At 36.4% G+C, this 26,304-nt stretch overlaps 1 protein-coding gene across 1 annotated transcript in view; it reads right to left on the reverse strand.

The window, feature by feature from the left end:
• The window catches only part of SEC63 (SEC63 homolog, protein translocation regulator), a 63,380-nt gene that overhangs the window by 9,643 nt on the left and 27,433 nt on the right, over positions 1-26,304 (reverse strand). Inside the window, exons 5-16 of the mRNA XM_071548856.1 lie at positions 26,141-26,202; positions 22,614-22,672; positions 21,850-21,900; positions 18,814-18,922; positions 16,580-16,674; positions 13,822-13,954; positions 12,565-12,657; positions 6,191-6,345; positions 4,242-4,389; positions 2,388-2,470; positions 673-732; positions 308-466 (exon numbers count right to left, since the gene is read on the reverse strand). Coding sequence (XP_071404957.1) covers positions 308-466; positions 673-732; positions 2,388-2,470; positions 4,242-4,389; positions 6,191-6,345; positions 12,565-12,657; positions 13,822-13,954; positions 16,580-16,674; positions 18,814-18,922; positions 21,850-21,900; positions 22,614-22,672; positions 26,141-26,202 — 1,207 coding nt within the window. The remainder of the gene's footprint in view (positions 1-307; positions 467-672; positions 733-2,387; positions 2,471-4,241; positions 4,390-6,190; positions 6,346-12,564; positions 12,658-13,821; positions 13,955-16,579; positions 16,675-18,813; positions 18,923-21,849; positions 21,901-22,613; positions 22,673-26,140; positions 26,203-26,304) is intronic.

Raw genomic sequence — 26,304 nt, forward strand, 5'->3', positions numbered from 1 at the left:
GAAATTACAGAACAATTTACCTCCCAGAAGACAGCACAACAAGAACTAATAATAAAAAGGGACCATGAAGCCAGATTTCTGAAATAGTTGACAACTTTCAGCAGGCCACTGAAAACATTACCATGGTGGTTCCATAATTGCTTTATCAGTAATTTTTAAATGTAAAGAAAAAAGTGCTATTTTAGAAGACACACTTCACAAAAGCACAAACCGAAATATAACAGACAGATACACCCCCCCCCCCCCCAACAGATTAGGAGCAATAAACTGAATAAAAGGATAAAATGTCATTGAATCTATGAGCTACCCCATTAGCTTGTTTTTGCTTCTGCTGTTTCGGTGGTTGCAATGAAGGTGGCACAGGTTTCTTTTTCAATGGCTTCTTTTTCTTTGATTTTGAAGCTTTCTTGGTGCCTTTATTCTTTTGCTGCCATCCTTTGCTCTTAACTTTGTTGGCATCTCCTTGCTGTAGGAAAGCAGTATTTAAAATATTTATTCTGCTCATAAAATTTCAGGCATTCAACTGTACTTTAAGCATTTTAAACTGAGAAACAAAATTAGAAGGCACAGGCATTTCTGAAAAAAAATACCTGAGAAGTGCACAATTAGCAATTCAAGATATGAAAGAAAGTTCTCTTTAATTAGCAAGAGGAACATTTACTCTTCACTTACCCCTTCTTCTGTTGGTTGCTCTTCTGCTGCACATATAGACTGTTCCTTTTCAAACACTTCCTGGTTAGAGAAAGATGTGAAAACTACTAATGTCTCTCTGTACCAAAAGAGCAAATCATTATATCATATCTGAGCTTAAACTAAATCACCTTAACCACGTCTGAACATCTTACTCATTATGGCAAAATCTTTTATCAGTGACAGACACAACTGGGGATTAACAGATCAAAATTAAATGCTATTCCAAACACCTGGCCTCAGATTTTTCCATCACTAGCATTATAAAAAAATTTAGTAGCAACATGTCACCTTGTTCCAAAGAATCTACTTGTTTTATAAAACATAAAAATCCTATATCACAAAAGCAAGCAGTAGTAAAATGCTAATCCTGCTCCAGTTGTCAGAGTATTAAAAACTTCAACAGCTGCTCTGTTACTGAGGGACACAAAACAACAAATCAAACCAGAAATATAAAACACTAAGACACAACACAACATTTGTATTCTCTAGACTAAAACATCTCTATGTAAATGGATTTTTCCTTGCATTTCTCTGCTCAAGACATACTGTATGCCATTAAAAAAACCCATCAAAACAAAACAGTTATAAGGAGCTGTCTTACATAAAGATGGCCAATAGGAAATACTACTACAAAAAAAAGCATCATATAAAAGGCTAGCTCTAGTTTTGCAGTCATGTATTTCAATGTCAGACTGGCTCATGGAGGTCACGTGGGAAACAAATGAGTTTTCTACATGCTGTTGGATATCTTCATTCCTAAGTACAGCCCAATATGCTCATCATTTTCAGTTCCCTTCATTTTTCATTCCAGCATAAGGATACAGTGCTTTTACTTTTTACCTGCAGCACCCTCAGCTACCACAGCATGAACACAGTATTTCATATAGAGGCTGTCTGCTGAACTGGCTTCAATGGCAAACCTGATGATCAACTCTAACAGTCATGGCTTGTGTGCCTCCCTTTAGAGGTGTAACTCACACTTTCTGTTTACTTAGACAATTATGTGATTAGTATAGATGTAAAAAATTGACACTGCAGTCCTTGTTATGTCAGAGTTTGTTTAGTTCCTGTGCATTAAAGTTTTTTGTTCAAAGAAAGTCATTATTGCATTTTAAGCTAAAAAATAAGCACAAGTCAGAAGCTTAACTCCTAGGGTGTAGTATTATTTTGATTATGTCACACTGTTACTTATTAAGCAGTCCACTTTCTTCATGTGACACTGGTGTATTTCCTTTATACTAAGTTATGTATATTCTGCATTCTGCCGGACTGAATTGCTTTCATGAAAGTGTCTAAAACACCCATGAGATTTGTAACATTATGAGCCCATGTAAAGTGAAATCAAACACTGTCCTAAGGACTTGCGTGAATACTTCATTTCAGTTCAAGAACCGAGTTTCTGAATGTCTCTTTTCCTGTTATTTACAAACCTCAGGGCAGTATCACTTGCCATATCCTTTTACCGTTCCCTAGACAACTGCAAAGGGTCAGACTGAACTTTGTTTTTAATCCAGGAAATCTTCACCACTCAGAAACAAAAATAAGGAAATATTAAGAGCACAAGTTCTCAATTTCAAACTTTAACTTTACAGTTATATTTATAAAACACTATGCTGGCTTGAAAAGCAGAAATGCCTGTTTACTAGTACATAACTGCTGTTAACCCTAAAAGAACAAGGATTCTTAATACTTACTGCCATGGTCTGTCTTGTTAGTGTGACCAGAACAGTGACAAGAGAACCTACTGTGATATTGTTGCTGTCTTCATCATCCAAAACTAGCGTAACAAAAAAAAAAGGAACATATCTATTAGACGTCTTTAAAGCCTTTTTCTCCATTAAACATTGTTTCTGTAATTCTAAATATAAGCATGCAAATTCCAGAATTTTTAACAAAAAATAATTTCAAAATATTATTTAACAAATCTCTTACTACCTCAAATACACTATCAGGAGGAGGGCTGGTAATTCAGCAAACTATAAAACTGCAACATTGAGTTTGAAATTTTAATTGCATGAAAGTTAAAAAATTCAAAGTTACAGCTGCTGTGGGAACCATAACCCTGTAATACCATGCATTATATATTAAAGCATAAAACCTCAGAAACATGAAATACTGCACAGGACCAAAGGGACCCTGTTATATTTGTTCTGGGAATCATAATTTTGATTTTCCTGACTTTCATAAGATTAACAACTCAATTTCAATGCCACATTAACAATCATGCATTTAATTCTTTTTTTTAAGGACAAAGTAATAGAAATAAAAGAACAGCAATGATTAGTTTAACTAAAACATCAAACACAAATCCCACAGGAAAGCCACTGAGAGGTTTATATCTCTGACCTATAAACTAGAGAATGTCTCAGGTTGGAGAGGAATAGAGATAAATCCCAGTGTAGACATTTTATTTATTCCCCTTCAACCCCTCCCTGAGAAAGCAGTTTTACTATCCACTAGTCTTACACATATTTTATGTAATGGCAATACTGAGCTAAACAGAAAAGCATATGCATTGTTTAATCCTTCACACCACACTTGAGTGCAGCTGTGTGACAAATGAAGACTATGGGTGGAAAAAGGTTGTTTGCCAAAATGTGGGAAGGTGCTCCAAGACTCAGTTTTAAGCAGATTAATAGGACTGTATACAATCCTGTGCTACAGTAAGATAGTGTCTTTATTTGTTTTTAAAAACACCAATAAACAACATCTAGAAACAACAAGATTAGGAGACTTTGCTTCCTTAACAGGTATTTCCGTTAACATTTGCTTCTCACAGAGGACTATGAATGAGACAAATTACAAAACAGGCTACCCAAACAAAGCATATCACATTTTGAATTTGATAAATGCTATCCCAGTGACAATATCAACTAAAAACAAGAATTAGAACAACCTTTCAAATATCACACATTTACTAGCGCCAATCTTCTACAAAGGAAAAGAAACTGCAGAACCAACTCACTTCCCACTGCAAGGCTGCCTAACAGGAACTGCTTAACAATATACCTAATCCTCAGAGTGGGAAGAGCATTACACATTCACTGAAACAGTGCACACATAAAGTAGCAAAGATAAATTCTGCCAGATATAAAAACTATACAGGGAGTATCACAAAGGAATCCATGAATACTTAAGTCATTAGAGTCTCCAACACAAAATCTCACTGAAGACTCTCCATGCTGGAGTAAGCTGAGCATAAATTCTGGAATAAACACAACTTTTAAAGATAGCTAATAAAAGTGGTATTTCAACCAGAATTCCACATTGCTCATGACATATTAAAATCAACAAAAAAAGTATCTGATAAGGTCCTGCAGGAGAGAAACTATGGCTGGCTTGGGAATTCACAAAATGTTTCACTGTACTTTATCTCCTCAGACTATAAATCTCATGTACAAGAACCTGCCACTCAAAACAGTATGTAATTTTCAGGTCACATAAATAACAGTGAGTTGTGCTTCAGCATCCTCTTAAAGTCTACTGCCAACAGACTACCAAAATGTTAGAAGAGTGACATATACAGAACAAAAGGACCTCCCACTCACCCTGTGGTTTTATATCCATAGTGACATATGGAAAGCTGCCAAGGACAGCCATAACTTCTTCATATTTCTTATCTTCCAGAAAGTGCAGTAAATTGCGACGATCTGAGCCTTTCAAACTCACCAAATCCTGAATACTTTTGATTTTATACTGAAATTAAAAAAAAAAAGGAGGAAAGGAAGTCACATGGTAGTACAGAACATAGTCCACAAATACACTCCTGATAATACAACACATGTGTCTCCACGTTACTAATTTGTTCTTATAAAAAACCCCACACTTTAGGAAACTAGCAAGCATATGTTTTGAGAAACAATAAACCAAAGAGGTTGCATTCAAACCTACTAAATAGCACTGCTTTGAACATTGGTATGTTCCTTCGTATGTCACCCCTTAGAAATGGCACTTTATAGTTTCTTATAAAACTATTATTTCAGCCAGGTTTTTCAAAAAGTTGAGCCAAGAAATCTTACTAATAGGGATTTTATGTAGATAAAGTACTTCAGTGCTTTCAGATTTGTATTAGCAGGAACAGCCAAATAAAAGTAACTTTTTTTTAATGAACTGGAAACAAATCTAAACCCAGTCCTTTTAAGATTTGCAGAGCAAGCTAAAAGTATAAAACAAACACAGATTTGAACACTTGATTACCTCACCGTTATAAATGTATATACTTTATTACAAACGATTTCATGCATCCAGGTAGACTGATCATACTTCCAATCTAGGACACTGTCTTCTTGAAGAGCTCAGTGCATGAGAACATGCACAAACAAGCCTAATAAACTGGTCTCCTCCCTCTTTCAGGTCAAGGGGAGGTGGGTTTATAAAATAGCCAAATTCTTGATTTTTGTACTTAGTTACACTGCACATGTCAAAAATACATCTAAAATCGCTTATTTTTTTAATGTTCCCTGTAGTTTAGGGCTGGATTAAAAAAACTGTTTAATGATACCTATAAGAGAATGGTTCTTTTACTTCATCCAAAGCACAAGGCTACTTGAATATTCAATGAACAAGCATCTTCAAAAGGGATTATAAAAACCCAGTACCTAAGAATTCTTAAGTCTTCACATTAATACAGAAGCATTTAAACACTCCCTGATGGCTGCAGTTAAAGCTAAACAAAACTTCCATCAGAGACAAAGTATACCTTCAAGACTGATCCAAATAAATCACTGTAATAAAACTATCAGAAAAGTCAACAGCTTCTAGTAGACAACAATTGCTTGTTTCTAACCAGGCAATCCCAGAAGATACACTAGAGTCAGATCAACAAGCAGGTTTGAATACGGGACAACCAGCAAAACAAAGTGAAGAAAGACATGCAGGGATTCAGACAAGACTTTCTTTTTCATCCTTAAAGTCTACAAATACCAACACTCACCTTACTACAACTGCACAGCAAGAGCTTTATAAGACATTCTGTCAAATGTACATGATCACATAACCTGAAATACTTCCCAGAGTAATTGATTTTTTTTTCCTTTTATGAACTTGTTTGTGTAAGCTTCTCAATATATTTTCTATCAAAATAGATTAAGAATGATGTAAAGCCAAACAAGCCTCCCCTGCCCATCTCCAGTCACCGCTTCAAAAATTGTCCCAAGAGGATATTCCAGACACATTCTGGAAAAATATTAGATAGGAGATAGTCTATTGTACTAAGAAAGAAACTCTTATTTCTTCCATTTATGAGGTCAACATAGACTCATCTTTTACACTTATTTACATTTACCAGATCTCTATTCTTAATTTCCACCTTTTAACTGGGCCAAAGTTAACAAAAAGCAGATATACCATCAAGGAAGTGTTGTATTGAATTGCTGTGAAAGAAATCTATTCTTATTCTCTGGCTAATTCATGACCTTGCTTCTTTACAGGAAAGTAAGTAAAAGAAGTCGCAGAAAGCATTTTAAGAAGTTAACAAGTATCATTTGTAATTTTATACCTTTTTATGATTGGAAACTCGCCTAAGATTGTCCTCTTCAATGTGAGGCAGCTGTAAAAGGGGAGACTTGAACTGTTGAAGTCCTTGGACTGTCATCTGGGAAAGCTTCATGCAATTTTCCAAAGATCCCAAAGATGGAGCACGGAACTCCCTTTCTTGGGGAGAATGAAACAAACAACATAATTTTTAACCTTTTTTTCCTTACACTTCTACAAAGTATACTTGCATTATAAACCACAGAAAACCTTGTTTTCAGTCCACCAAGCAAAAGAGACATCTTAAAATGTTCAGCATAATTAACCAGGCAGCATTTCTACTCTCACTGCTGTCACACAGCTCAGCAGGCATCTTCTTCCCTCTATTTGGGGTGTCACGGCTGAACACTAAAAAAGGGAAAGACTTCCATCTAACATTGTCTCAGGGAACAACAGCCCACTGTATCTCTGCAACTATTACAGACAAAAAGTCCCCCAATCAAACAAAAAAAATGCAGCATCAAAACAGACTCTGCTTATATTTGTGTATGTTATACATGTGTGTGTCTGTATAACAAGTTTAGCTCTACTTTGTAAGCATATAATTAAATACAGTTGATCATTAAACATTAATATTTTACAACATAATACATTATTTAGAAGATTTTCATCTTGAGAGATGAACTTAAAGGTAACAGCCTATTACACGAAGAAAAACCTGTATGTATAAGTGAAGCTAAGCAGAGCATATTATGTGAGCAATCAGTAATAACAGCTGCAAAAATATCAAACACATGACTTGTAGGTTTATTTACAAAGGTTAAAAAGGGTGTTTTAGCAAAGACCTATTTAACTTTCCTTTAGAAATTACCTATAACTCTTTCAATATTTTAAAGTACAAAAATGCCTACACTGTACATAATGAAAATGATTATAACATAGATGAGAAGAAAGTCTTAGCAAAAACAGAGCAAAAAACAATAAAAAACAGACAAGTAGTAATTTAAAACTCTTCAACACATCTGCAAAGAAATGCAAAGACAAAGCAGACATATCACTTAGTTTGACAACCATCCACTCATAAATAAAACATATCATAAACCCTGTTTTAAGAAATCATTTCAGAATTCTCTCGCAGCTCAAGAGCTGCTGCAAGTCCAGAACTGACTATGTTTGGGTTGCTCCATATATACCTTACTGTGAACTACAAAAATAAGTTAGATTCTCCTTCAGAGAGCCAAGTGGAATTTAAACCACCTAAAACTTTTTCTGCACTTACATGTGGCACGTACTTGTGAAAGAACTGAAGGCCATTTTAAACAGGTATTACAGAAGGCACCTCTAATTTATGATGCCTGTCATTTCATTTAAGAATCAGCACATTTTCTCCTGTACTTAAAAACCTTTTCTGATAAACAACCAACCTTTGATTACCTTGACTGTTACAAGTATCTACTGCTTACAAACATATAAGCATGATTACAAATACCTGTGTGTACCTACAGAAATATATATGTATGAAAATACATATATTTGGTATGGTTGGTATATTTGGGACACTACTACAGGGACACAGAGGTATCTTTCAGTAGATTAATTAATTAATTAAACCACTGTGCTAGGGCTGTGTGATCAAGCTTACCACACCATCAAGGCAATTAGAGATGCAGATAAAAGTGGGTTTACTGACACCTGGCTGAGAAGGCAGACAGGTTACAACCTGCACTTGATCAAAAAGGTACCAAAGCTACAACTGCTAAATGTTTAAGTGCCAGTGGCCATATTGTGATAGAAAGCAAGTTTCAACTAATTTTAAAACAATTAACAGAGGAAATATGAAAAAGTATTAAATCTGAAAAACCCCCCAACCAACCAATTCTGGTGTCTTCAGTATGTTTTCTTCTTCCTTTATACCACTCACTCTCCTGCAAATTTGGAAGTAGCTGTAAAGGCATGTTAAATGCACATGAAAGATCACTCTGTTCCCTCTGCTGCACCTGCTCTTCTCCCTTTCAAATTGTCTATTTCTTCACTAATTACACCAAGCTGTAAATGTAATCAGCTATCAAATCAAACTACATGGCAGGATTTTTTCTGTTTAATATAGTAGATTAATAAATATTGTAGGATTATATGCAATGCAAAGAGGAATCTAATACATGACTGGAACTACCTGGCTAGACATACTGGTAACTAAGAAAGATTAACTTATACTTTTAGGGGGAAGGAAAAAAAAAGGTAGTAACAGAAAGACTAATCTTCCAACTAAATAACACATTTACTTTCCATCTTACCTATCCTTCCATCTCCCCTGTAATTTCTTTGGCTTCTGCTAAGGAAAGGCACAGGATTTTTGTTTTAAATAAAAACACACACTGCAAACCAAGTCAACAAAAGAATCCTAAATATTCTCCACCAACCTGTTTTTTTGTAGGAAATTTGCCTAGAGCTTTGAGACCACAGAGCACTAGTATAAGTAGAAAAACACTCTTTCTTAAAGGATTGACCCATCATCCATATGACAGTAGAAAAACATTTCAACAAAGTTGGAAAATATTATTTTGGTTTCCTGAAAAGAATACAGGTCTTTATATTATCTGAGAGTGGACCTGGGGACAGTACAGCTTTTAACATCCCCCAAATGCCCCTTCCATAAAAGTAATGCCTTTGCTGTTGTCCTGGGTTGAGTTGGCAAAATGCCAACTGCCCAAAGAACATTTTGACATCTTCTGATGGTCAGTGCACAATACAAGATAACCTTTAATCTAAGGTTATAAAGTCCTCCAAAAACATAGAATCATAGAACGGTTTGGGTTGACCTTAAAGATGATCCAGTTTCAACCCCCTGCAAGGGGCAAGGACACCTTCAACTATACCAGGTTGCTCAGAGAACCACCCAACTTGGCCTTGAATGCTTTCAGAGATGGGGCATCCACAACTTCTCTGGGCCAGTGCCTTCCCACCCTTATAGGGAAGAAAATCTCCCTTATGTAAACCCACCCTCTTTCAGTTTAAACCCAATATATGCCATTAAAGTAGTCAAATACAAATTTAAATGCAAATTATACACCTGGGTTAAACCACAACCTCTGCATTACACTGCAGCTGCCAAACTGAATTAAGGCATGTGCCTTGGCTGGACAGCTGGACTCATGCCTATCTTTTCTGCAGCTACTACAGGACATTCAATGTTTGGCAGCAAAAGCCCTCACTTGGCAAGGCAGCTACCTACTTATCATACTTAAGGATGATCTCAAAGAAAACATGACTATAATTTAGACCTGTTGATTATCAGCTATCAGTTACCTGCCACAGAACAACGGATGCAAGCCATGGATGCCACAGAGCAAAGCTCAGTGCCAGGACTGAGAAGATCCATCCCAAGTGCTTTTCTTCAAATGACTTGATTACAAAGTGTGCACAAATGGGTGCAGACATTTTTAAGCTTATAATAATAATAAATTCAATTCAGGATATTTGAAAGACATAAATAAAGCACAAAATGAGACTCCTCATCCCCCCCCCCCCAACTTAGTTTTCACAAAGTAAGATTTGTTCCCCAAATTATTAACAAATACCATCATCATCATCTTTGTATTTTCACAGATCAGGTCTGCTGAAAAACTATGGCTAGTTAAAGCATGTGATAACTTTATGTACCATGTCAAGGCTAATATAAGGGAAAATTAAAACTAACCCCAAAAACATCTGCAGTTAAATATTAAGCTACTTAAAATTATGCTGACAAATACACCAACTTAAACACAAAAGTCTCTCAAAAATATCAAAATCTAACTTCAATTTTAATCATATCATAAAAAACAAACAAAAAACCCCCAACAACAAAAAAAACAATCCCACCCTCTCCCTGCAAAAAACCCCAACCCCAGGTTCCAGTTGTTTCCCATCAACAGTCAGCAGGGCAGCAAAGTTCTCTTTACATGTACAGTCATCAAACACAGGAACGATGTGTTACATTTGCTACGTTACAAGTAGTAAAAGCAGTGACTTCACTTTAGATCAAAGACCAAATTTCTGAATACTGTCACTGTCAACCTTCAAAATAATTTTGAGAAAAGCTGTAAAGAAATACCAAACAAGTCCTTAACTACACCTATGACACACTCCTACTTTTTTTGCAAATCTAGAGAAGTTATTTCTACTGCACATAATGACAGCTACAAATTCTCTTCCACTTTCACAGACTCCTTGAGTCTGGAAGGGATCACAATGACTTCGAGAAATTGTTAGTTGCAGAGGTTGTTCACATTTTGTTAATAAATAACTATTACTTCCATTTCACATGCAAATGAAAGACTAGTTTACACTACTGTCTTCCAAAAAGTTGGGGTTTTTTATTTTAAGCTAAAATCTCAATCTTCTAGAACTTCAAAGCAATTTATTAAAAACTCTGCATCTATAAATGATCATTTTACTGTCAAATTAAAGAGCTATCTCCACGTCCACTCAGAATTAGAGGAGAAGAATAAAGCTATTTGGAGGTCATTTACGTTTCAAAGTATATAATGTACTTTGTACTATGCTCAGCATCTTATTTCAGCTTTTACAAGAAGAACTACAGGTGTTCTTCATTTTTCAAGACTTCCAGTTCTGTCGCATAAAAAAGGCTTCTGGCTAAATTATTTTGGTTTCATTTTGCACAAGAGAAAACAGGTATTTAATAGTTGGCTAATATAGACATAGGCCACCTTAAAAGACACCTTTCAGAGCTTTGATGTACTTTACAGTATCTCAAAGTTTAAAGTATTTTTTATTAAATACGATAGAGACAAAAAAAGAGACATACCTAAATTTGGAATATGTGAAGGTTTATAAATAAGTATTCAGGCACTTTTCATAATTAGCTGTAACATAAGGCACTCAGCAATAGGGCAAGAGGTCACAGGCTCAAGCTCTGCCAGGGGAAATTGAAGTTGGAGATCAGAAAAAAATTCTTTCCAGAGAGAGTAATCAGGCATTGGAATGGGCTGCCCAGAGAGGTGGTGGATTCACCTTCCCTGGAGGTTTTTAAACTGAGATTGGCCGTGGCACTGAGTGCCATGATCTGGTAAATGGACTGGAGTTGGACCAAGGGTTGGACTTGATGATCTTGGAGGTCTTTTCCAACCCAATCGATTCTGTGATTCTATGACTTGGTCTAGATGAACTAGCAAAGCCTAAACACACAAAACAACCACACACACATTCAAAAACAGCTACATAGCTTCTTATGAAATAAGTGATTGAGTGTAATTTTCACCACATAACTCTAACTTTGTTACAGTGCCAGTCTGGAAAACAGTCACAAAAATATATCCACAGCTGAGCTCTTAATAAGGTACTTATTAATAAATGTAAGCTAATGTTAGGTGAAGATTCCTTCTACAAGGAAAACTATGGCTACTGCTGACTTCCAGGTTTCAAGTTTTCTCACCAGCAGTTTCACAGACTAGTCAAGACAGGGTTTCAAAGAGAAACAGAAATATACTTTATCTTTCTAAAGTAGGACATGTAAGGCAGCACTCAACATCCTTATCTGCTCATGTCCCCTCTCACACTTGGTTTAGTTAGGGAGCACAACTTTCGGCACCACTGGCAATAGTGCTGGGAAAGATCTTTCCCAAAACCATTCATGTTGGGAGGCTATCAATGCTCTTTAAAGAAGTTTTGGTCTAGTAAAGTTTAAGCTGTAAATATTATTTCCCAGCAACAGTCAAACAAATGGTCACCAGTTTGGTGTAAAAGAAATGCCTCGCCTATCTTGCTGCAATAAAGGAATTATTTCCAGTCTTTGCTTCTTTACACTGCAATCATCTTCAGAGTGATTGCCTTTTTACAGTGAAAAGAAAAAAGCTTATATATTATATTTCAATTAAATTGTAATGGCAATTACAGCTAAGCACCTGCCTTTACAAGTTGAGAATAAAACTACATAGCAGGTTATAGAATGCTGAAATGGAGAAATACGAGCAACATACAATGAACTAATGGCAAAAAATGATCTAAAAAAAAGAAGTGGCACTCACAGGAGGAGAGAAAAACTGTAGAAGCACAAATAGAAAGACAGATGAACACAGTCCCTTATAAGAAGTGCTTTGCTACTGAAAATGGACCACATCTTTAGGAAAAGGTTTTCAATTGCATTTAAGGAGAAACTTGAATTGAAATCATTACAAGCAGAACACACATACTGAGGATTTCAGAGCACTGCTTGGGAGCAGCAGCACCATTTCAACCCTCAAAATAGAGAGCTCTCTCATTGCAACAAAAAGAGTAAAAGTGCAGTTAGGCATTTCTACATATCACAGGTTAAGTTTCCCACAAGAACCAAAGACTTCATGAAGTACTGAAATGAAGAAATGTATTTACTGAGTTTAATTATACAGTTTCTTTTCTTACCTTCCCGGCTTCGAGCCATTATTATTAGTTGGCAGATGACATTAATCATTTCTTGAAGCAATGCAGGACTCTTTTTAAGGATAAACTGCTGATCTGCAAGATAAAACTGGCTGCATTTATACTGTACTACTTTAAGGAAAAAAAAATCAGACAGTTTAGATGAACTAGACATTTAATGACACGGTCTTCACTTCTACTCATTCTTGTACTTCTGAAAATACCACTTTATTCTCACTGGCACCTCCATCTGTAACATCTCCCAGTAAAACAGGAAAAAGCAAGTGCTAAGAGAAAAATTTTGTATACCAGCTTTCATACCAAATGAAGAAATACTTATCAGATCCATCTAAAAAAAAGCAACTGGAGGGCATTGAGAATTCATCAATCATGTGAAAATAGCACAAATTCTCTAAGTAATCGCAGGTTAAAAAAAAGAATTTTTAATTTTAAGTGAAACACCAGTTTGGGGAAAAACATTATTTGTGAAGTAGCAACTACTTTTGAATACAGTTCTGTGACGTTTTAAGTACAAATAGTAACTATGTTGGCAAGGAAGATGAGACTTTTTCGTGACTCCTTCAGATTGATTAATTTTGTTTTGAAAAAAAAAGAAAAATTCGAACCAAAGCATCTTCCTGTTTTGCTGGGGGTGGGTTTTTTTATTGTTTTTTAATTTGCATTAAAATGTAGACCATCACAAGTTTGCTGGTCAGCCTAAAATGATAACTTTCATGGTTTAAACTTAAGAGCTGCATTTAGGAACATTTCATTTTCAATATTTACAAGTATGAAAAATTCCAAAACACAAACTGAAGCTCATGGGTAACTGATATGTAATGTTCTAATCTTGTTATCTTTGTTTCACATAGGGGGCTAAAAAACTTCAAAAATAAACATGCATGGAAATGTTACAGAGATCATTATGCTTGTCTTGGATTTCTTTGTTCTGAAAAGCAAATACATTTCACATGTTTAACTTTTTGTCCTATTACAAAGATAAAAAAAGTTTATCTAAGACATATTTGCAGCCAAAGGCATTAAAAAGTAAGATACCAGCATTACAAGGCTGCCAGGAGAACAAGTAAATACTAAGTAAATGTTCTAAAGAGTCATTAAAGTTGAAAAACTAAGTACCCTCTGTAGAGTCTACTGACCAGAGATCCATTCCACTCTTTAATGGACAAGAATCATAAATATTGTAGCATGCAACATCTTGCTCTGTTCCCAACAATATCTGATTAGGTGAGAAGCCATTACCTTCTTCAAGGACCTCAGGAACTTTCATCCTGGCAAGATGAGTCAGCAGCAGAACTCTGGCTTTCAGACTGTAAGGGCAGGTGAGAGGAGGCTCATTCTTCTTCAAATTTATGCCACCAATTTCTCTGATTAGCTAAAATTAAACAGTCAAACACAAACAGCTATTTTGTTGCTAAAGGGAAGCAAATATAGGAGAACAGTTTACAAGGAAAAATAGGTTTGTTCATAAAAGCAAGCCTTTAAGTAACTTTTCCCTGGAGACGTCTGTATTGATAAGCATTTATCATTTTCATTCATAAGCCAGCCCCACAAAGTAAAGAAGTGTCTTTATATGCATTTGTTTCAATGTGAGAACAATGGGGTAGTAAAGATTTGCATGCAAGAAACTTGTCTTGAATATCTTTAAGTAAATTAGTATTGATAAATATTTTTAAAATCTGATTTTATTGCTATCAAGGCTTACTAGATTCAACCATATTTCTAAGGTTTTTATATTAAACTCGATACACACAAGCAACAGACTCACCTTGAGACCTTTCACCCATCTAAGACACAGCAAACTCCCCCAGAAATAGTCTCAAGTATCACATGAAGGAGGTTTATAAGCCTGAAATCCCTGGTAGACTGAAGATCAAGTATTTTAACTTGCTGATAAACTGCACCAACTTGAAAAAAACACGGTGTTCTTTACTCAGGATGACCTTTCTTGATCCCAACCAGACCAAGACCCAGAGCTCACACAGGTCTGAGTAACAGGAGCTCAGATACAGCAGCATCAATACATAGCCCAGAAGCTTCACCTTTTAGGTCAAAAAAGTTACCTGAGAGACACTTCAAAATCTCCAGCCAAAAAGAGAAGTTTGGGTATCAACAGCTAAGCTACACTAACCTCTGACCAGTCTTTCCCTACTTTTGAAAAGGGAACTTAAGCACATCCTTGTATCACACTAGATCAAGAGTAGTAAAACTTTGATAAGAGAACTTTGTAAAAACTGTCAATACTTCATTTAGGATAAAACAGTGAAATAAAAATGGGAACAAAGATCATAGTCCCGAAAGCAGGATACTCTAACAAAAATTATTAGCAATACCCTCCTGTATTGATGCTTCAGAGAATTGCACTGCCATATATTCAGAAAAAAAAAATGAACAGATGACACTGATTACTGGAGCTTTAGAAAGGGAACAAAATCCAGTGGTATAAAATGCAATAAACATGCATAAACTAACAAGAACTGCAGCTCAAAGGTGGAAGCCTGTTAGCTGGAAAACAGAGACACCATAAGACAAGGGAAATTCAGAAAACTCTGCAATCCCACTCTAATTGTATTAACCACCATATGAAACAGTTGTGGACAATAGTATACTGAAAGCTATTCCCTGCAGAAATACAGAACAGTAATGCCACTGACTAAAGCACTGCTAAGATTTAACACAGAAAACTGTGGAAAATCCTAAGCAAATAAAAAATAATGTAAAATTTAGAAATATATTGCCTGGGAACAGTATTCCATTCAGCACATAGCAGGAGGAGGGAAATAAAGAGCCTTTTGGAATAGAGGGGAATAAAAGACAGAAGCTTTTCCAGTTTAGCAAAATAAAGACAAAAAGATAACTAATGGAGTATTGCTTCTGTCTGTAGATGCATTAAGGATAGACAGCAGGAATAATTTAGATTCCAGAACAGTGTTGATAAAAACCAAGGCTATAAACTGCTCACAAACAAGACACTAGAACAGCAAGTTCTGGATCAGCTTCTCAGTAGGATATGGTTACCAGAGGCTTGACTGCCTTTTAAATAATAAATGTAAAGGGCTTGCAAAATGACAATGTTTGCAACATCATGGGAAAATAACTGATGACCAAGGTGATTTTTCCAGCCTTTTGCTCCGACTGCTGAAAATCATCACCTTACCATAATTCAATTTCCTACTCTTAAAGTCCACAACATGAAAAAGAATTTGTAAAAGAGACAATTAAGTAAAGAGATATCTCAGTCTATTTTCTTTATGCTTAGGTCACGAAAATATGTTTACAATATGAAAATTCAACTGTGTGCATGAAAAGGTTAAAACTGTGAGACTATCTCCTCTCATTGTGCCAATTCATAACATTGTCTTTGGAGCATTTTGTACACTGTGCTTTAAACCTCTTAAAAGCAAACGGTTAGTTTTTATAAATATGACTTTCTAAAACTCTGCTAGTAATAATTATTTGCCACAGCATGCATGAGGGCATCTCTGTTGGAAACACCAAGCAGAAATGGATATACACGGAAACCACGGGGGAACAGACATTCATGGAGAAATCTTTGTAATATTTCAAGACATTACTAATTCAGAGGTCAGATAATAATTTTATTTCAGTATTAACATAGTCAGATAGATCTGTGTTAATGATTTAAAAGAACCTTATCAAACGGTGATCACCTTCTTACATCAATACTCAAATTTGTAAGGGCTGACACTCCAATTTTCTGTTTAGTTTACCCCTCTCCAAAAGCCCAACCCAGCAGCTGATATACTAAACTGATTCCATTTAAAATAAGTATTAACACCAATTAATGTTATATTTTCTTTTAAAAAAAGTTTAAATCAAGTCTAGCTTCTAATTCCTTTTTCTGAAGGGATACAGTTGCATCTCAACAAAACCAACGCCTTGAGAACTTGAGTTCTGTCAGCTGGTCATCTGAAAGCACCATCTCCCTCTTCCCTTGAAGGGGTCAGTTATTTACAGAGCATTTCTTGATACAACTGACCTGTGGTATCTGGATGTTGTCTGCTGGTCTGCTCGTTGCGTCTTTATTGTACTGAGGATCAAATTCAGAAGCCCCTGCTAAAACCATGATAAGCCCTGCAAAGATAATTGGAGTCAGACAAAGAAAATGTCAACAACATCCTAAGCCATCGACTGATCCTTCAGAACCTTCAGCCATAAAACTTACTCCCACTCTTCCCCCAACAAAAATGAATATCCATGTTCTCTGTTTAGTGGATCAGTTACTACTCCACAGGGCAAAGGAAGAAACAATCAATGCCTGACAGGAGACAATATACTCAAGACTCCACTTTGCACGGCATTAAGTCCAGCATTCAACACTAAATTCTGTCTTCACAAAAAACAATATTAGGCTTTTTTTAGGGACTAGCAGATGTCACTGCACAGCAGTTTGACTACTACTGTATGCTCACAGAACCATTCCTCTCAGCAATCCCTACGCCTGCAGCAGCACCATCATGTGTACTGAAGGGGGAGGAAGGAAGGATAAAATTTCAACTCAAATTTCTGTTCAATCAGCATTGAAAATTCACCTCAAAAATAATTAGAAAAGTTGTTCAATAACTATCCCTGCCAACAAATTGCACAATGATGGACTGCTCTTTTCCTAATGTGATCAGGAAAATCCATACTAACTCAAAACAATCTGTCGTGTAATTAAGACAAAAGCCTTACACAACTGAGTACTTTGGTCCCATCTTGAGCTTTGTGCTCATGAACGTGTGAGACGTCTCAGCCACAGACAATCAAAGTTCACAGAACCATTTGCTCCAGTTAAAATAACTTTTTCAGCAATAGTTACTCAAGCTTCTTTCTTAAATTTTGAGCAAGTTCTTCTGAGCAATCAGTTATTTTTGCCTACTTGCAGTGCCCAGTGAATCCCATCCCAGCTACTAACACAATGAATCAAGTTCCCTGAGCATCGATTTTCATTTCTGCCCTCGATTATCTATTCACTTCCTGAGAGGAGCATATTGAAGAGTTTCAGACAACTGTAAGTTTCTAAGATCAACAACCATGGACCTTCAGGAAAGGAAAATTTAAAAAGCTGTTTGCTTGAAGCCTGAAAAAATACCTTAAACAAGGCAAGTCACACAGGTCAGTCCCACCATTTTCCAAGCCTGCTTTGATTGCATTTGCCCAGGCTTAAACTCTGAGTTTTTGCACTGATACCACACCACTGTGGACTTCTCAACCAAGCCAAAGCCTTTCCTGATCTCTGTGTGGTTTGGCTAAGCCACCCCAGCTGCACCTCATTTTTCATTCAGACTGCACAACAGACCTCAGTGTCAAAAATACCTGACCTACCCCTGATCCCAGGACTCTCTGAAAGTGCTAAGTCCTTAAATAAGGCCACTTTAAACCTAGGCTTAGCTTTTTAACTAGATCTACAGGAGAGGCAAATCAGGCCTCAAAGCTATGGTTCAGAGCAAGGCTTAACATGAAATTACCAACTGTTGACAAGTTTGGAGAAAGAAGAGACCAGGTTTTGGGGACCCTTCTACTGTGCTTTTCAATTGCTCTGAGCATGCAATGCAGTTAAATCCAATCCAGCACTATCTAGTACCATGCTAATTCTTCAGGGCCATGCCAGGCCCCAAACTGAAAGATTCAGTTCAGCACCAACACAAGACACCTACAGATCTCCCCAAAAAAAGGGTTTTTTCATTCCTTTAAAGTGAGCAGACAAGAAAATAAGTATATTAAAACAAGTAATAAAATAACATTGAATTGACAGCAAATTTTTTAAACAGAAATTTAGCTCTAATATAAGAAGTAAGAATAGAGAACCAGAAATGCTATTTCATTCTTTATGAATATAACATTTTTATGACAGCCCCTAGAAAATTCCCAAAGTCTGTTTTGTTATACTAACAAAAGAAAACACACAGATGGAGGTTGGCTTCTGGTGGCCACATACTAACTGAGTGCTACAGGCCGGTCAGCTTGTTCTCAACAAACAATATCCTTTTTTCTTTCTTTTTTTAATGTATAGATGGACATAAATACAGAACTATACAGCTTCCTCTCTGAAATATTTAAGTCTTCTTACAGAGTTCTCTCCACCTGCAACAAAATGAAGTTTTAAAAATACTCTAAAAGAAGCAGAAACATTATTTTAACCTAATAAAGGCTTATAAAGTAGTATTTAAACATCAGCAGACTGGGATTTTCAGATGAACACATCAGAATCGCAAGTTGCCTTTTACTTACGTTTCAAGTCCATGTTCCGTGTTTTATAGACAAAATATGTATATATTTGAGTTGTCCGAATGAGAATCTGATCTCCACTGTATCGTATTGATCGGTACCACCAGGAACCCTGAGACATTCAACAGGAACAAACTGATGTCATATACAAGGAACCATCAAAACACATCAAAACACAATGACCCCATGTCTATTCACAACCAGGTAATGCAGCCCAACTCATTTTATCTATGTTAAGACCAACTGAGTTTCAGAAAGGAGAGGGAAACAAACAAAAAAAAAATTTGCTGACACAAATTTTAAAAGCCCAGTAATATATCCATCTGAGAGAATCTGATGATGCATGTTTTTAGATGACTTCTAACCTAGGGAATTCCTCCAAACATATACACTTGCACACATTTACACAGAATCACAGAATCGATTGGGTTGGAAAAGACTTCAGAGATCATCAAGTCCAACCCTTGGTCCAACTCCAGTCCATTTACCAGATCATGGTAGATCATGGTACCAGATCAGGGCCACAGCCAATCTCAGTTTAAAAATCTCCAGGGATGGTGAATCCACCACCTCTCTGGGCAGCTCATTCCAATGCCTGATTACTCTCTCTGGAAAGAATTTTTTCTTATCTCCAACTTAAATTTCCCCTGGCAGAGCTTGAGCCTGTGCCCCTTGTCCTATTGAGACCAACCCCTACCTGGCTAGAACTTCCCTTCAGTGATAGGTCACCTCTGAGCCTCCTCTTCTCCAGGCTAAACAACCCCAGCTCCCTCAGCTTCTCCCCATAGGACTTGTGCTCCAGTCCCTTCACCAGCCTTGTTGCTCTTCTCTGGACAGCTCTTTATTTCTGATGTTGTTTTAGTGAACCCACTAAACAGTAGATTTATCACTTTCCATATATATGGCAACTCCTTAGAGTGCAACACAGCATTCAAATCAAACTCATTTTAGGCAGACCAAGGCCAAATCAAGAAAAAATAGAGATTTAATTCACCATGAGAAAATTTGCAAAAAACAAAATTCAGTAATCTATCAGAAAACATTAAGGGGAATCTGGAGGTGGCACACTGCTCTTGCTGTAGATTTTCAGAATTAAGCCTTCAGGTAAACAGAGAAAGTTTTCCAAATCTTCAGCAACACTCCCATAATTGAGTATTTAGCATTACACCAATGACCCAGTTATGGTCCTCACTATACAGTGGTTGTACCCTATATTTTCAGAAAAATGATGTGCTGTGTTATAAACTGCAGTCTGTTTATTAAACTCCTCCCTGTAACCAAAGCTCACTTAACATGAGGAAAAGCCTTGAAGATACTTCTCAATCTATTGTTAAGTTTACCATAAATGAAGAGTAATAAGCAGAAAAGTAGTAAGTGATGCTTACTACTATTAATCTAATAGGCAACTATAGCAAGAACCCTGCAAGTTATTCAGGAAATGTTCTAGGACTGGCTCCTCACAAACTTTTTAATAAATTAGGTTTGATTCTTCCATGAGTAGATGAACCCTGACACAAAATACTACACAACTTCATACAAAGTTTTGCAGCAGCAAAATTTAATCATAAACTCACAAATACAAAATTTTTTCTAAGTAGAGATACTGGAAGAAAAATGTTACTACAGTCAGTCCGAATCTACGTGAAAGAGGCTGCCCTAACTGCTTCTGATATAGTTTGTGTCTCTTCCTCATGTATGGAATATTATTTAGGTCAGTGGAGGTTTGGAGAGAACTACCTATCAGTATTTTCCTTTTTGTTGATCTGGATTCAAAGGGTGGAAGTAGCACTACTTTATTTTAGTTGCCTATCAAATATATGATGACTACATTGGAGTTAACTTCGACTTCTTTATTGATTCATAAGAGAGAAACAGGCCCTTTAAAGGCATGAATCATCTTGTATCTCTACTTTAGAATGAAATTATAACATAATTTGCTCCATAAAAATGACTATTCCTCTTCACTGACTATAAAAGAAATTTACAGTGACAAGTCCGAATGTAGAAGCTTACATCTGGTATGGGGCAAAAAGAGGCAGATTACTTTTTTCTGTGCTCAGAACATTTCTTTCTACCAACAGAAAGGATGTTTACTTTCACATGAGCTACAATAAATCTGTCATAAATCACTAAAAGTACGTGTATACAAAAAGCATCAACAGACACCAATCAAAACGTAAAAGGACAGACACAGAAAACATGTAGACATTGTATCCTAGATGTTAGACTTCTTATTCAACAACTTGCTGAAATCACCACGTTTAATTTTCTACACTAAATCTTCAATTATGCAGAAAGACTTTGAAAGGGAAGGGATAATGCCTGGCTGAGTTTCTGCACCCACTGATGCATGTAGCTGTCAAGACCTCAGGAAACTTTTTCAAATGAAAATCTTCTTCCCAAGAACATGAAGGGTTTGGGGTGCCAATTTCCTGAGTCTTTCTTCATGCCATATCCCAAATGCACAACTACTGGATAAGGGACATTGTCCAAAAGCAGTACTGTAAGGCAAACCCAATGCCTGAAATAACACTCATCTAGAAATTGATTCCTCACACAAAGAAGTCTCAAGGGGAGAGATCTCATGGTGCACAGATTAATAAAAACTGAAGTTACGAAAACGACGGCAGCCAAGAGAAGCCCAATCAAAAACCCGCTCCATGGGCAGTAATTATTCCAGCACCACCAATGACAGACATCCCAGCCTTGGCTCTACTGTAACACCACTAATCTCTTCTGGAGCTCATCCCCTCATATTTTCTTCAGATGAATGAAAGAAGGTGCAAGACAGATTATTTAACTCAGTAACTTTTGTGATATCTAATATTTACTCTGCAACCCCCTCTCTATCATTGCACTGCATCTTTCTGAAGCTACAGTAGCTATACTTTTTCACAATAAAAGAAAACATATGCATGGAAAAAAGGCTCACTTGCTCTCTCTCTCTCTCCATGAAAGGCAATAAGCAACTCTGCATCTAACACAGCTTTGTTTACTGCTTGCTTACAGAGGGTAGAATATTAATTAGGTAATACTTACCACAACAACTGGAAGAATAACCATAAATGCTAATCCATATACAAACAAAACCTAGAGAAAAAATATGAAACATACTGTATTAGATACTTGGGTTATTTAATACCACTCTTGTTTATTCTAAAATGCAATCAAGCAGTATTACCGCAAGCCTCCTACAAATTAACGCAAGTTTATTGCATAACACCTGTTATTTCTGAGGAACAACTTACAACTAATATAAATAGATGGGTAGGGTTTAAATAAAGAGTATCAGTTAATATTCTAAATGATTCACACATTGTCTCAGGTCAGTTTCCTTAATAATTACAAAGTTGGCAGCTAAGCTGTGATGCAGCGGACAGAGATGATGAACAGAAATCAAGTGGTTAAGCCAAATACCTTGCAGCAACAAATGCAAACAGATTTAGACACTGTATGATTACAGAATCACTAGCAAACCAAATGCAAGTACAGAAACCCAGCAAACAGGTCTGTATGGGTTTTCTTGCAACAGCAAACACACCTTGTCTAGCAGGGGTGACCATAGTACAGCCTGATTATCATTGGAATGAGATCTTTCCAACCATATTAATACTTTACTCTCAAAGGTTAGATTGAAGCTACTCTAATACTTATGACTCCTGAAGTTTGCTTCAAAGATGTGCATTTGGAACAAGGTATTAACTATGTGTTTTGACTAAAAATGCACAGTATTAGGCACAAACATTTTAAGCTGAACACTTGAAAGTTCACCTTAAAATCTTAAGCTAAGTAAACTGACTCACCAAAACTGAGTTTTTCTGATCCACAATCCAAGCTGGCAAAGCTATACCAAAGCTTGTAGCTGTAGGACGAAAGAAAAGAAATTCACTATAAAATATTAAGGAATGGTTTTAAAGTCATATTATGCCTAATAAACAAACAAGAACACCGACCCACAAAAAAACTTTAGGTTAATCACTTCAATAAGCAAAATTTTAGCAAAATCAAGAAACAAATTAGAAATACACTCAAGCATGCAATAAAATAACAAGACATATCCAACATATGAAATACCAAATATTTTAGCTTAATATATTGCAGTGAAATAGACAAGATTTACTTATATATATATATAAAAATATTTCACAGATTGAAAATATTTAGGAGCTTTGCATTGCAGTTTTCAGCAGTTTAAATACATAATATATTCAGTAAGACCATGAACTGCTAGAAAATGCTCGAAGTAAATTGCTTCTGTGGGAAGTTTTATTAGTTTGTACCTTTAGGAAAGTGTTCTAAGATGTAAATTGTAAACACAAAACCCTCTGCCAGTTCAAATTTCTGTGTGATTGCTAAGAAACAGAGAGGAATACTTTTCAATTTAAAAGGAGTTAAGCTGCACAAAAGAGATGAGATGATTCTCCAAAAGTAACATCTGCAGACCTGAACGCAGAATAGCATAAAATAGGTTGTCTTCAGACACTTCAGTGGTAATAAATTAAATTTTGCAAACACTATCTATCCCAATTCTGAAAGTCCTGTGAAAAAAGAGGTGGAAGTAAAAAAAAAATAAGACTCTACAGATTTCTAGGCCCTGCCTAAAAGAAAAACAACATCCTTTCCTCAGTACTAGCATGTATCAATGAAGAGTAATGCCTTAAAGAAGGATGGACTAGGACCCCTATATGTCCTTATTCTCTGTACTGTTCTGACACTATCTCCAGCAGATTGTGACAGCCATTAGCTCAGATGACCAGTTGTTATGCACAAGCCTAATACAACTTATATAATTAAGCTGAAAACTTATTTGTTGAGTCTCAAATTATTAACTCTGACAGACTTGACCACACCTCAATTCAACAGAATAATAACCTGTGAATTTGCCACATTAAGGCACAGGAAGTGCTTTGCTCCAGAGAAGAGTCTGGAGACACTTCCTTATCTGGTAATGGTCACAGGTTTTTCAGAAGAATCTACTAAAAACGTGTCTTTTACTGATGGCATCAATTTCAGTTTCCCACAAAATTTTTGACCTTTAGGACTGTAGCTTCATATTGTTCAAGGAAGAGAAGTAGGTCAGTACAAAGCTCTTTCTCTTCTGGTCTGAGAATCTCCTTGCCCCCACCCATGATCACTGAGCTGAAGCACTAGCAAATACCACGAGGAAATAGTCTACCAAAAGTGCCTTATGTTATTAAAAGCCAATCTTTCTACTCTTCAGATTCCCTCAGCTGCTTGTACTTTCTGAATGATTTTGCATATTCAGTGTTTTAGTAAAGGAGTAAGTCATGCCAAATCCAAAAGCCTTGGTTGCTGCCTCTGACCTCCATGGTGCCTCAGCTGGATGGACAGGAATGCTGCTTGCTGTTCCTCTGTGCCAGGCACAGAGGGTGGGATGCACCAAATCTAACTTGGTTAGATGTGTCAACACCAGATGTGCTTCATCTCATCCCAGAAAATATCTCTATCAGGGACTGTATCCATCCTTTATACAGAACTAGAAAACCAGAGTACATACCTTGGATACAGATTTTTTACACTACAGATGTATAAATGAAAAGAAAATGAATTTCCCTAAATTAGAAAGCTCCTCACCTTTCAGTGTGGTACATTGAAACAAAGGTTACAGAATTGAGGAGGCAGAAAGAAATTTCAGGGACTTCTCCCACCCTTAAGCTGAAGCAGTAATGGGAGGTCTAGAAATAAAGGAGGCAATTCTAATTCCACTGTAGTCTGAGGCAGGGGGTTTTCAGAAATGCAGGAGGCTTCACGCTCACAGTATGAACTGCTGCCCTACCAAAGAATCATTTCATTTTGCCCTCTGGGAATCCAAACTCCCGTAAGTTTGTGCAAACAATCACTGAGCCCGCTGCACAATGATCTTCATGCCTTAAAATTCTCCACTTTTGCCTGAGTTTTCTTTTAAGTCACAGCCTCAGATCCATTCAAGGACATACTGCCTCACTTGAAATCCTATGCCTTGGCAACATTAAGTTAGTAGTTTGTGGATGTAAAAATTTAGCATCAAGAAAGGTCCCAGGAAAGCTGTTAGTGCATACAGCAGTCTAAAACTTAGAGTACCATTTTAGTGGTACTGTGACAGAATTTCTGAAGAAAGATTTTACTTGCATTTTGCAGCAAGAGGGACAGAGACCCCTTTCCTGCACAGCTAGGAAACCACAAGAAGCTCAGAGCTGAAAGAAATCTACTGTTATAAAATGCAGTGGTTAAACACAGTGAATCACCACCTTAGTCCTTGAGAAATACCTTTGTCAGACTGACTTTTTGAAGAGAGAGGGAAGATTTCTTTTTTGTTTCTCTGAAACACTGATTCAAGGGCTGTGGTTGTATTTTTGCTTTTAAAAATTAATTTTCCATGCTGGATGGATACAATTCAGAAAAATTTCCAGCACAGAGTTCCTTCATGTCACCTCATAACTTCACATTAAGTTACAAATCCCATTTATTATTTCCAAGATGGCTGTAACTCATTCCACATAGATACACAGTACGCACTTAGCCCCTCAAACTACAGGGTATCAACAAGCACAGATCTGTGAAGGCCCGTCCTAACAAATGGCAGGTTTCCATTTTGCTTGTAATGGCCACTTAAACAAGTCACAAAAATGTTTTATAAGCAACTCACACAACTGCAAACAGGGGAAAAAAATACTAACTTTCAGTCTTAAATTGTTTTAGTTTGAATCATCTACTGCACAAACTTCAACACACCATTATCAGGATTATTTTCATGTAGCTACCTGCCCAGGAACAATCTACAAAGGGATAATCACCACAACTCCTTACGATGAAGAAGGCATAGGGCTACACTCAAACAGTACTGATTTCAGTAAATGGAGTGCAAATGTGCATTTATTTCAATATATACATATCCTTGTACATCCTTTCAAAGTGTGTTTATTGCATTACTGCTAGTTGTTTACTTTTCATATACACCTATAGTATTTGATCATAAATACCAAGAAATGTCTAAAACTGACAAGTTACTGGTAAGTATTATTCTATTTTTCCTTATACCCCCATTCATATTGGCAAGTCTCTCCAGATAATTGCAGCTGAGTAGTCAAAAAATACCTTCTCTTTTCACCATAATAAGAAGCTTGAGAAATATGATAGCAAACTCTTTCCTGGCTTTCCCTGCCACCACCACCACAGAGCCAGTTTCACAAGCAAAGAATTGATTGGATGCATTGCTTCAAATCACTGGAGAAAGTTATTATATATAAATATACAAAGACCTGAGCTCTCCTCGACTGATCAGATATTACATCTCAATGTACAAAATTCTTCCATCATTGATAATTGTTACCTTGTGGTCCATCTGGATTACCATAGTCTTCCCAATTTTTTCGTGACTCTTCATCAGTTAAACTAGTTAGAAGAGATACAAAGTTAATACAGAAGTAAAGATATTTCTCTAAATCCTTGCTATAATGAAATGTTAAAATGTGGCATTCGCACTACCCTTTTAAG

This window comes from Pithys albifrons, chromosome 2, assembly GCF_047495875.1.
Source record: "Pithys albifrons albifrons isolate INPA30051 chromosome 2, PitAlb_v1, whole genome shotgun sequence".
Taxonomy (NCBI): Eukaryota; Metazoa; Chordata; class Aves; order Passeriformes; family Thamnophilidae; genus Pithys; species Pithys albifrons.